We start from the raw sequence: 13,054 nt of genomic DNA on the forward strand, positions 1-13,054 counted from the left end.
AAGTATTGTAATATTGTACAGGACCAGAGTAACAATAGTATTAATTAATGTATTTTTTGTATGGAAAACCAACTATTTTGAATAGTTTCATGATAGTCACCTGACATGACAGACATGAAAGTCACAGGCGAGAAAAGACCGGATTAGCCCACAGCCACGCTTAGAAATTAGGTACCCGTGTATCTACTAGCGTGGCGTACTATCTATGAAGAAAATAACGTATGGTTCTTCTCAAAAGGCTTTTTTCAGTGTGACGTAAGTGACATAAAAAAGGCACGTCCGTAATACATACACATGTATAACAGTTATTCCAGTTGTTGCTAGATGGCGCTATAATCGAAAAAATAAAGATTTAGGTTTACCGATTTACTGATTATTTACCTATTACATATCTATACGACTATAATTTAAAGTTCTTCTCAGTCTTTCATTGTGTCATTAATGATGCAATATATGATTTTAATAATGTAGAGAATCATATCATAGCACAGTGGCGGCTCGTGGCTTTAGGGACAGGGTCGGCAAGGTTTTGTCTCCTCAGATAGGTATGCCATCTAATTAAAAGGCTTCAATTTCATAAAAGATTTTTGGTTTTTGTTTTTTTTTATTTTTTTTTGTTTTTTTTTTTGTTTTTTCCTATAAATTTAGAACCTAAACCTGTTTATAAATCAACTCTAGTCTATGTTGTTTCGAAGTAGCAAAATGGGTTATAACGTCACCGTAAAATTTATTATTGTTTTGGAGAGGTTTTAAAAGTTTTTTTCTATTGACATTTGAGACAAGTTTGACATTCTCTCTTGTTTCATGGTGTTTCGACAATACGTTTTGACTCTTTTGAGACAAGAGAAATCCCGTTTATTTGAGGCAGAATTTACCCACATTTGAGCACAATAATTTATTAATTTCGGGAACAGTTTGTTGTACCTAATGAATTGCAGTATCAAATTAAACATATTTTGTAACTTATCCCACCTTCCGAAAATATTTAGATCAGCATATAAAACTGTTAATCCATTTTCTTATTTTATTTGATTAAAAAATGATGGATAATTTTTAATGAACTTGTCTAATAGATATTTTTAAAATTCTTTGGAAATAATAATTGAGTTATCCTTCCACTCAAAAAGGTCCGGAACATTGTTTAAATAAACAAAATGTCAAAACATGAAGAAAAACTTCGATTTTTTTCTTCGTTTTTTGATTTTCACTTTCAAAGTATTCACTTCTGAGAAAAGTTACACTGACATAAAAGTTGTGTAATTAAATTTTCTACAATATAGGATTGGTTAAAAATTTTAAAAAGTGTCATCCTTGTTGCGGAACAGAAATAATTGCGAAAAAAACATAAAAAATTAGTATTCGCATTTTAGTATTCATATTTTAACCAGAAAACCTTTATGATATAATAAAACAATACTGTAAATTTCATTAAGATCGATTTATGCAAAATAAATTTTGCAATCCAGCTTTTGCAAAAAAAAATTAATTTTTTCAAAATGTTGCAGTACTGACAATAAAGCAGATATCAAGATGAATTTTTTTTACATATAGAAGAAAGGTACAGTATTCTTATTCTTCTATACGGTGTGAGCTCGTATGTAGAGGGGATATTTAAAAATTCGCGAGCGCCAGTAGTGACAAGGCTGTAAACGTTTACTGGAAATTTGACATAAATGTCAAAGTGATTAATTTAAAATTAAAAATAAAAACATCAATTATAAAAAATATTATTTAATCAAAGCTTATTATTTTTACCTTAAAAATATATTTACGTTTTAAATACTGAATTTAAGTTTTTTTAATGTTCCGTAATATGTAATTATAAATTAATCCATTAATCTTAGCGCCATCTACACGATAATTGTGAAAGTATCTGAAGTAAGAAATTAATATTTCATCAATAGAACGTCAAAGTGATTAGCAAAATCTAAAAAAAAATCGATTACAATTAAATTACTTTTTTGCGTTGTAAATATTAAGCGATAACAATAATTAAATAATAAATTTAAAAATTACCGGTGAAAGTTGCATTACTAATCCGCTAGGAGCGACAACAGCGAAGCTCAAAGCGTATACGTAAAAATAAATTCAACTTGCTGTCTGCTTTATTTTCAGTTCTGCAACATTTTGAAAAAATGAATTTTTTTGCGAAAGCTGGATTTATCTTAATGAAATTCACAGTATTGTTTTATTATATGATATAGTTTTTCTGGGTAAAATTATGAAGGTCCTAAGTGTAGCATAAACGGTTGAAAAACGTAAAATGCCAATACTTGTTTTTTATGATTTTTTCGCAATTATTGCTATTTTGCAACAAGGGTGACAATTTTTAAAAATTTTAACTAATCCTATATTGTAGGAAATTTAATAACGCAACTTTTATGTTAGTGCAGCTTTTCTCGAAAATGAATACTTTTAAAGTTATAATCAAAAAATGAAGAAAAAAATTGAATTTTTCCTTCATTTTTTGATATTTTGATTATTTAAACAATGTTCCGGACCTTTTTGAGTGGGAGGATAACTCAAATATTATTATATGAGTTATTTTTAAGCAATTTCTGCAAACAAATATGAGTCGCCTCTCAACGTCCAAATTAATGTTACTAATATTTTTACAGATGCGCCCTGGTCTATAGGTACGTGTCTTTTTGCCGTTTGCAGCTCACCGCTCGGCAGATTGTTCATCTGCCGTACTTGCCATTCAAATAAATACGGGGAATGTATAATTGGTTGCCTATCGGCTAATATTCCATAGCTTGTTATTACAAGCAAATGGTCAATCTGGGGACAGCTTGCCGAAGCGGGCCTTATAAGAATTCACACAATCGCAATCGGATGCATGGCTAGGATCATTAATTTGAAAAGTCTCTTACGCACAGCGCACAGGGATAATTTAACGTATCGGATCGATCGAATTCTTTTAAAAACAATGAATAAAATTTAGTCTGTATTATCTCACAGATATGTTTTTTATTTCACAGAAACGAATATCATCAACTCTGATTCACTTATACAGCGTGTCTACTTAAGTTGAAAACATATGAGAAACTTTTTTGTTATTCATTTTACGAAAAAAAGTTATTCTTTATAAAAAGTTCTGCATACTCTAAAACCTAAGATCCAATCATCAGATATGAAATTTTGTCAATATTATACGAGGTATGTCAAAAAATATGAATTTCGTTCATGAGTAAAGTACCTACCTTTATTTCTCTCAATATCGAAAATTTTTATTATGAAAAGTTGTTTGGAAATAAAAACCAAGATCAAATATGCAATTACATGCTTCTAATTGGAAAAAATATTTTCCAAATTTTTATCAAATTTATTGATACTAACTTCGTTTTTATTTATTACACATACGATAACTCTTTTATTATTACTTTTACGAAAAAAAGGTATTCTTTATAAAAAGCTCTGTATGTCCTAAGACCAAAGATGCAACCATCAGATATCACATTTTATTAATTTTATACGAGGTACGTCAAAAAATGTGAATTTCACTCAAGAGTAAACTACCTTTATTTTTCACAATATTGGAAACGGTTATTAAAAAAGTTGTTTAAAATTAAAACTATGTTTCAATATGCAATTACATCCTTCTAATTGAAATATTGTGAAATATAAAGGTACTATAATCTTGAGCGAATTTCATATTTTTTGACACACCTCGTATAAAATTAATAAAAGTTGATATATCATGGTTGTGTCTTAAATTTTAGACCATGCAAAGCTTTTTATGAAGAATAACATTTTTTCGAAAAATGAATAATAAACGAGTTATCATATTTGTAATAATTAAAAACGATGTTGGGTATCCATAAATTTGAGAAATTTTTTTTTTCAATTAGAAGCATGTAATTGCATATTTGATCTTAGTTCTTAATTCCAAACAACTTTTTATCATAAGAATTTTCGATATTGAGAGAAATAAAGGTACTTTACCCTTGACCGAAATTCATATTTTTTGACATACCTCGTATAATATTGAGAAAATTTGATATCTGATGATTGAATCTTAGGTTTTGGGGCATGCAGAACTTTTTATAATGAATAACTTTTTTTCGTAAAATTAATAATAAAAAAGTTTCCCATATGTTTCCAACTTAAGTAGACACGCTGTATATTTAAAAAAATCTATAATGTGTCCATAAACGTGTGGGTCGGCACTGCCGACCCTGACCAGCCGCCACTGTCATAGCATGATATTTTAATTAAAACTGACAGTTGTCAAAATCGTAATCTTAATTTGGTATAAAAACAAATCAATTGTGTTTATTTCATTTATAAAGAGGTATGTTCTTTGATTTGTATAGTTTTATAAACTGTACAGATTATAGTCGTATAGATAATACATAAATAATTTTTTGTTCGATTATAGCGCCGTCTATCAACAACTACAATAAATGTTATAAATGATTTTAATCACGGACGTACCTTTTTTTCTGTCACTTCCAAAATGCGTTAGAAAGAAATCGAAAAACTGTGACGCACTGAAAGACGCCTATGAGAAGGAGATTACATTCATATGTACAGCTGGTTTCTAAAAAAGACTGATACGACTCTTAAAGCGTATTTTGTAGAAAATTGAGCAGTGCATTTTGAAGGATAAATACTTATTATTTACATACTGTCACTGTCAAATTTTAAAATTTGTCAGATAACTGTTCACCCTCAAAAATGGCTCCACATGCTAGCAAAGAACTAAAGCAAGAATTGTAACGAAATTAGAAGGTGGTTGGTCACTATCTGCCGTAAAGAACCATTTTAATGTAAGCAGAACAACAGTTTTTAATACTAATAAAAGATGGAGAGAACAAGAAACTCTCGAAAGAAAGCAAGGTTCTGGAAGACCAAAAAAATCTACCGCTTATGAAGATCGTACGCTTTTGGAGAGATTAGATGAGAATCCTTTTGAAGATGCGAAAACTGCAAGAATTCAAAATAATATCAAAATTTATACCTTAATAATTATTACAATTTTTGAATTAACATATTATGTAATCAGTTGTTTGTTTGTTTATTTTATTATTTGTCTGTCATAATAAATATAAAATAATAGGCTTGTTCTAGCATCAGTTTCAAACGGTTTAAAACCATCAGCGAATAGTCGACCAGCGCAAGTAGAGGGGATATTATGTTCTCTCACTGACCAACTGTTTGCTGACGGTTTCTGACTAGTTTGACTGTTTGCTAGAATAAACCTAATGTCAAACCAATCAAATACACTGCTCAAAATGATCAAATATTACTAAGAGTCGTATCAGTTTTTTTAGGAACCAGCTGTACATAAATAAAACCTAATGTATGACTTATTTAACTAGTATGTTGATATGAGATTGAGCCTGTAGTGAAAATTACGTTTTTAAATATCTATTGTTTGATGTTTCGATTTTCACTCCGGACATCGTTCTCAAAAAAGATTATTTGAAAAATTCTGGGAAGATGTCTAACAGCATAACCTAGTTTTATTAGGTTATGTATTTTTAAAAATTTAAATACTTAGCCTAGGTATTGTATGCCACAAAGAGGTGTTTTTGAAAAAAATTGAGGGTGGTGTTATATTATATATATGTTATATATTAGACAAGGGGAAAACGGCGGGTCCGTTGGGAAAAATATTCCCATGAGATTTTTTTGCATAATCACATTCGTGAGACATCCCAGAATAAGGTTCAAGAAGTCGCCCACGTGAAAAGTGGTTAAATTTTTTTTAACAATTTTTTTAATTAAATTGCAAAAATCAATATTTTTGGCTCGGATATTTTTTTGTAGGTTTTTTGAACCATTCTGGATAAAAAAGATCTCTTATAATTTTTCTCTAAAGTTGATCGTTTTTGAGTTATAAGCAATTTAAAATTAAAAACAAAAAACGAAAAATGGCGATTTTGAAGGCTTAATAACTCGGTTAAAAGTTATTATTAAGAAAGTCAGAAAGTGACTAAATCAAAGTTTAATGCCCCCCTTCCCTACAAGATCCTGAAGAAATTTTTGTCATTATTTTATTACTAAGCTGTTATTTTTAAGTAATAATGAGCGCCATGCACGAGGTAGGCGGCCGTAAATGTAAGCGCAAGTAAGATGCACAATTGGACTGCCGGAGTGGCATCTCTCTTGCACTCAGCATGTACGGCCGGCTACCACGTGCATGGCGCTCAATATTATTACTTAAAAATGACAGCTTAGTAATAAAATAATGACAAAAATTTCTTCAGGATCTTGTAGGGGGGCATTAAACTTTGATTTAGTCACTTTCTGACTTTCATAATAATAACTTTTAACCGAGTTACTAAGCCTTGAAAATCGCAATTTTTCGTTTTTTTTCAATTTTAAATTGCTTATAACTCGAAAACGATCAACTTTAGAGAAAAATTATAAGAGACCTTTTTTATCCAGAATGGTCCAAAAAACCTAAAAAAAATGGTCCGGGCAAAAATATTGATTTTTGCAATTTGATTAAAAAAATTGTTAAAAAAAATTTGGCCCACTTTTCACGTGGGCGACTTCTTGAACCTTATTCTGGGATGTCTCAAGAATTTAATTATGCAAAAAATCTCATGGGAATATTTTTCCCAACGAACCCACCGTTTTCGTCTTGTCTATGGTACATTCCATGTCAAATCACTCAGGCAAAAAATTTTGGATCTCCGATTTGTCTGAAAATTGGTATATAGCTTCTGCGGGACGTAGAAATAAGATATTTAAGGTCAAAAAATCTTCTTCTTTTTTTCTCAAAATGTGATTTTATGCGATTTTACAGTGATTTGGTGTTTATTTAAACAAATTTGCATTTTCTGTCGTAAAGTATCAATGAAAAACATAATATTTTAATAGAAAGGACTCAAAAATGTCATGATATGGCATTATAACAAGTTATTTTGAATCAAAACAAGTTTTTGATCAAATTTTATAGTGTAAAAAACGTTAAAATACCGTTTTTTACATTTTCCTCCATTCCCAAAATACATCATCATCGATTTGGCTGAAAATTTGCCCACAGATATCAAAAAGATAGAACTTTAAGTGGTTAGAAGGATTTGAATTATATTACAATACCAAAAAAGTTACATGCAGTAATATCAGACTCAAAAGTATATATCAGTCCAGTCGGGATAGCATTTGACCTTGAATGCCGAGCTGCCCAAAGTTTTATTTTTCTGATCTTTAAGGGAGTCAATAGTAGCCTAAATTTAAAATCACGAATGAATTCCTCCGTTACCTTAGCCGCCATCTTGAGTTTAAAGGAGAACCTGTTTGGCTCAATATCTCCGCCATTTTTAACTTTTCGACAAAAATGGTAGGAACTGAAATTGTTCCAAATAAGTCGTATTTACAATTATTACAATTTCTTTTTAACAACTTTTGTCGTGAGGTCGATATTTTCGAATTAATTTTACTTACAGTAGACGCCTATATTTTTGACTATAATATTGCATGTAGCTTTTTTGGTATTGTAATATAATTCAAATCCTTCTCACCACTTAAAGTCCTATGTTTTGTCTATCTGTGGGAATGGAGAAAAATGTAAAAAACGGTATTTTAACGTTTTCTACACTATAAAATTTGATCAAAAGCTTGTTTTGAATCAAAGTAACTTGTTATAATGCCATATAATGACATTTTTGAGTCCTTTCTATTAAAATATTATGTTTTTCATTGATACTTTACGATAGAAAATGCAAATTTGTATAAATAAACACCAAATCACTGTAAAATCGCATAAAATAACATTTTGAGAAAAAAAGAAGAAGAAGATTTTTTGACCTTAAATATCTTATTTGTACGTCCCGCAGAAGCTATATACCAATTTTCAGACAAATCGGAGGTCCAAAATTTTTTTTGCTCCAAAATTGAGTGATTTGAAATGGAATGACCCCTATATATAAATATCCCTAGGGCCTAGGGATATCAAATTCTGACTGTTTTTGTATCTTGTGTTAATTGTTTGTACTTTTACTCTTATCGTAGATGTGTTTGTGTAATTTAAGTTTTGTAACAGATTTGTATATTGTGTGTTTTATGTATTGTGTATCGGATTGTTGGTGATACACAACTTCATTTACTTTGCTATTATTAGTATGTTCCTGTTGTTGACTTTTTTCTTTGTTAAATAGTATGAGGGTTGCTTCTTTGACTTTTCTCTTTTTCATGTCTGTTTCTTTCATGATTATTGTGTGCTCGTTGTCCCAGACATATTATGTTCATGTCATCTGTTCCAGATATCTTCCCATTCTACTCTGTGCTCGTTGTCCCAGACATGTTTGCATATTTGGGATTTCTAGAAGTCTCTGTTCTTGATATATGTTTCATGTTCATTTACTCTTGGTCTTGCAGTTTCTTCTACATAGAAATTGTTGCATTCAGAGGTTATTTTATAGATGCAGTTTTTGGATCTTTGTTGTGTGTTTTTGGGTTTAGTTTTGGACAGAATAGATCTAAAAGTGTTGGTTGTTTTGAAGTATTTATTTCCAATCCTTTTCAATTTTCGGATAAGCTCTTTATATATGGTATTGTTTTTTAATTTTTCGAGTCCATCCTTGTGAGTGTCTCTGGAGCGCTTTTGGTGGCAATTATAATTTAAGTTGTAGATCCATTTTGGTTCAACTTTGCGTTGTTTAAGCAACCATAGCTGTTTATAATTAAGTACTTACATGTAAAATTTATTATTTTCTTACCTACAGGTACTACTTTCTGTTGCGAATTTCCTTTGAGTCCTTCTGGAATCTCCTCTGGAGGACAAGGCTTCACGTGACAGTCTCTCATAGCGCATTTACTATCGTCTGTCCAAAACGGACATGGCCTTTTTAAATTTACCTAAAATATTAAATAATTACTTATACTTTCTTGTTAAATATATTAAATAATAAAAAAAGTTTTGAAGTACGTAAACTGGAACAATATAACATTCTGATTTAACGGAAACTATTTAAACCATATTAGGTTCGCTGATGATATATTTACTGCTGATAGCAACAAATGAGGAAGAATTAATTATAATGAGGTGAGATCTATGTAGTACTGCAAAAATGACTAAACATGAAAATAAAACAAAAAAAATACCAACTAATGCAAAAGGTATATTAAAAGTACCTAACAAATAAAAAGAACATGTTCAAAAACATACATACTCAAGAAAAGCCATCAGGTAGATATCAGTAACCCAACTAGCTAAATAAACAGAAAAATAAGAATGTGATGAGCACCATTTGGAAGACTTTCGTACACTATTAAAAATAAAATATAACTTTATTAAAAACGGAAGTATTCAATGAATGTGTCATACTTGTTCTGACATACGGGGCCCAGACGTGGATATATACCAAGAAAATTTAAGCGGAATCAAGAAAACTCACAAAGCCATCCAAAGACATAAAAAAAACGAATGGATAAGAAGCAAAACTAAAACAATAGAAATCATCGAAATCTCTAAAACTAAACCGGAGATAACAAAAAATATAACGATGGAACGAAGATATTGGACGTTACGAGGTCGATCGAAGATGGTATAGATTATAGATTGATGATATTAGGCAAATAGCTGGTCCAATGCGGAAAAGACAAATGTAAGACATAGATCAATGGGGACGAATTGTAGAAGAAGAAGGGTTACCAAACTATGTTTTTTAACATTGTTCACAAATCACACGATTTTCACATTTAACAAGTATACTTGATGAAAATATAAATGTCAAAGATGTATTATTTGTAAATACAATTGTGGTTTTTATTATTATAAAAATATAATAGTCAATGTAAAAATGCAACAAGAAAATAGTTCAAGGATTTTCACTGTTTTCAGTTTAAAGGCATCAGAAATGTGCGTCACTAATTTTTTAATTAAGCGGTAAAAATCGTGATAACAATAATTGTTTGTTTTTATTGTTTTGCACTTTTTCCTGCATAAATTTCCCGTAAAGTTACAATTTATTTTTGACGTCAATTAGTCTAATCGTGACTTAAAGAACTGTCACGAGAAGATAATAATAATAAAAAACCTTTGAGGAGTCAACTATTAGAGGAAATGGAATGAGATTTAGTGAGAGAAGTCAGGGAATGGTGAAAGATCAGATAGCAACGATAAAGAGAAACTTTTAAAAAATGTTAAGGAAATAAAAGGCAGATATTGACAACTGAATTTATTAAAGCTTGCCCTACAGCAAGATTTTTAAAAAACCTTTAAGGATTCAACTATCAGGGGAAACGGAACGTGATTTGGTGAAAGAATTTAGGGAATGGTGAACATCAGATAGCAACGATAAAGAGACATGAACGAAAACCACCTCTACAGGCACGTGAATGGATTTATGATAAACCAAATCGAAAAGGTAATGAAGAAGTGAATCTGAAATATATAAAAAGTGAACTGTTATAAGGTTTCTTTACAACTAGTTTGATGCTGCAATTAGAAAAATGAGCGAATGTTCTTGTGTCATTGATTGTGCTGTTAATTAAGAAAAACGTGCCAAGATTTTTGATTTTAACTCACCCTAAAAAACTTAAAATACTGCTTTTCTAGAAGACTTTTCAATCGAGGATACACTTTTAGATCGTTAAAATGAGCGACGTTTTCAAAATCCGATCGGCATTCGTCTATCCTACCGAGAAGACAACTTAAAAAGTGACTTTTGTCATTGTTTTTAACAATATGTTGAAAACAACGAACACGTATTGAACTAGTAATGAATATAATTAATGTATACCTACAAACAGAAACGAGCATCGCGGAAATATGACACCAGTATCGTCAGTCGTTCCTATATAATTAGAATGAAATAGTTTTTAACCAATAATATGATGGTTTCGGTTCCATGAAAGCGCTTTTTGATAATAGAGAATGCTTAGTTTAAATAAAAATTATCAAAGTGTAACGTGAAACTCGATCAATCAAATGTGGGAGATTTTATGAATATATTTAATGGATGTGTGTGTGTGGGGAGTTATGTACACACAACCAAACTTATATGGAATCATCTGATATGCTTTATTATTTTAAGCGAATTAAAGCTAAATTTAATTTTCTTTCATTGCACCTCTCCGGAGCCCAACTACAGGTTATAGAACCAAATCAATATACTTGCGAGCTATTGAAGTTGGTTGGAGGGAAATAAAGGATTTTTTTACCGATCATAATTCCTCCCCAGAACATGACACTTTCTCTTTTATATTTGTAAACAGATCTGGCAGTATCCGTTATTGCTTGTCTTCCTCGCCCTCTAAGTATTGGGACCGTGCAAGTTCGGAAAAGCGACACCTGGTTTCTACGCTCTGCACTTTTATTCGCACTTTTAATTATATTGGCCAATCATATGGTCCTGGTTACTGGATAATTGTCAAGGCCATAGTCCAAAAAAAATAATAAGAAGAAAAAATAAGATTTACGTTATGTTATTAAAACGTACATAATTGTATGTAGTAAACAAAATTAGTTATTAAAATGCAGTACTGCAAGCACACACACACACACACACACACACACACACACACACACACACACACACACACACACACACACACACACACACACACATGCTCGTATCAACCCCAGCCCCGGCGGACATGTGTGTTCCAATGGAAAAGTGGAACCCACATGTCCGAAGATCAAACCGGTCACACCCCGTAATAGAGTGGTACCTATCTGACCCCCAAGCTATACCTCCACCCCTCCCCATCGAAGGACATACCGAATGGGGAGGCGTTGACCTTAACGTTACTTTGGATGCCCTGGGTAATGGGACATCCTTTGTATTACTTCATGTGGTTAAGCCACCTGGTTTTAGGGGTAGCTAGAAGAGCTTTTCTCCCTATTAATGACTAAATTCATTTTTTTCTTTACTTTGGACTTGTGTCCTAAAAAAAATGTGTTCCGGACATCAAGGCACCGATCTAAATCGGTGTCTCGCTGTCCAGACCGTGTGTGCTCGGTCACTCAGCCGGCGAATTGACAAAATAAATTTTGTTCTGCTCGACGGCTGAGCGCCCGAAAGGTGTGGCCATCAAGCCCACGTCTGTCAGTACGTGACCTCGATGCTCACATTCCGCGGCTATGGTCCATTTGACCTACCTGAAGGGTACTTAGTGCTTGAAGGGCGACATTTGTCTTTCGATATCATGTGGCTATCTCAATTTTTCATTTTTAAGGGTTTCCTCTATATCCAGCTAATTGCTGTCTAGGCCGTCTATGTACCGTTCTTTGGTTTTCGTCGTAATTAGTCAATTCTCTTAATAATCTGCTAGGATGGTTCCTGATATTATTAAATATTTCTTGTGCTCTTTCGTCTATCATTCTCAGGACTTTCTTTTGTTGCGTATGTCCAAATACGTATCTTAATGGGACATATCTAGGTATATTCAGAGCTTCTCTGATCATGTGGTTTTGGATGGTTTGTATTTTTTTCTTGTTGGTATTACACGTGTGTCCCCATGCGGCTGAGGCGTATGTTAGTGTTGGCAAAATTATACAATTTGCCATCCTAATCTTTGTCTTAAATCTCAGTTTACTCTTTCGACCTATTAGCGATGAGAGTTGACTCCTAAGGGCTTTAGCTTTGTTGATTGTTTGTTTTACGTGTTCTGTAAAGGTCAGCCTTTTGTCCAACATTACGCCTAGGTATTTGGCTTGATTTGACCATTCAATTTGGGTATCAAATAGGGATAGTACCTCATTTGGCCTGCCTCTTCTTTTTTGGTACATGACGGCCTGTGTTTTGTCAGGATTGATAGCTATTTTCCACTGCACACACCATTCTTGTACTGCAAGCAAAATACAATTAATTAAATTTACCTTTATATAATAATTGCATATCATATCAATATTGTGGAGCAATATATAATTTTTCTTCTTAAATGACAATAGGTGTGAAATGTACGTCAATTTGACAATTTCAATTGACAATATGAATTATTTAAAGAAAGTTACAATTTTTCTCCGCTATTCGCGCACGATCGTTTCGCGTATCCCTTCCAAGTACTTGCACACCGCGAATACGAATTCAATGATCATCTGATTTTACATAAACAATGCTTTCGTTTGAAAATAGCACAGTTTGCCAATGTG

At 31.8% G+C, this 13,054-nt stretch overlaps 2 protein-coding genes across 3 annotated transcripts in view; one reads left to right on the top strand and one right to left on the bottom strand.

Moving 5' to 3' along the window:
- LOC114335824 (EF-hand domain-containing protein D2 homolog) overlaps positions 1-13,054 on the top strand; it is a 276,872-nt gene that overhangs the window by 213,179 nt on the left and 50,639 nt on the right. The gene's annotated exons all lie outside the window — the stretch shown is intronic.
- Positions 1-13,054, bottom strand: part of LOC114335823 (ero1-like protein) — a 43,890-nt gene that overhangs the window by 9,180 nt on the left and 21,656 nt on the right. Inside the window, exons 1-2 of one of the 2 annotated variants that reach the window (XM_028286112.2) lie at positions 10,487-10,735; positions 8,676-8,814 (exon numbers count right to left, since the gene is read on the bottom strand). In XM_028286112.2, the coding sequence (XP_028141913.1) occupies positions 8,676-8,814; positions 10,487-10,720 (373 nt within the window). In that variant the 5' untranslated portion in view covers positions 10,721-10,735. Of the gene's footprint in view, positions 1-8,675; positions 8,815-10,486; positions 10,736-13,054 lie in introns of those variants that run through there. The other variant, XM_028286113.2, reaches the window with a different exon arrangement.

The sequence above is a fragment of the Diabrotica virgifera genome, chromosome 7, assembly GCF_917563875.1.
Source record: "Diabrotica virgifera virgifera chromosome 7, PGI_DIABVI_V3a".
NCBI lineage: Eukaryota > Metazoa > Arthropoda > Insecta > Coleoptera > Chrysomelidae > Diabrotica > Diabrotica virgifera.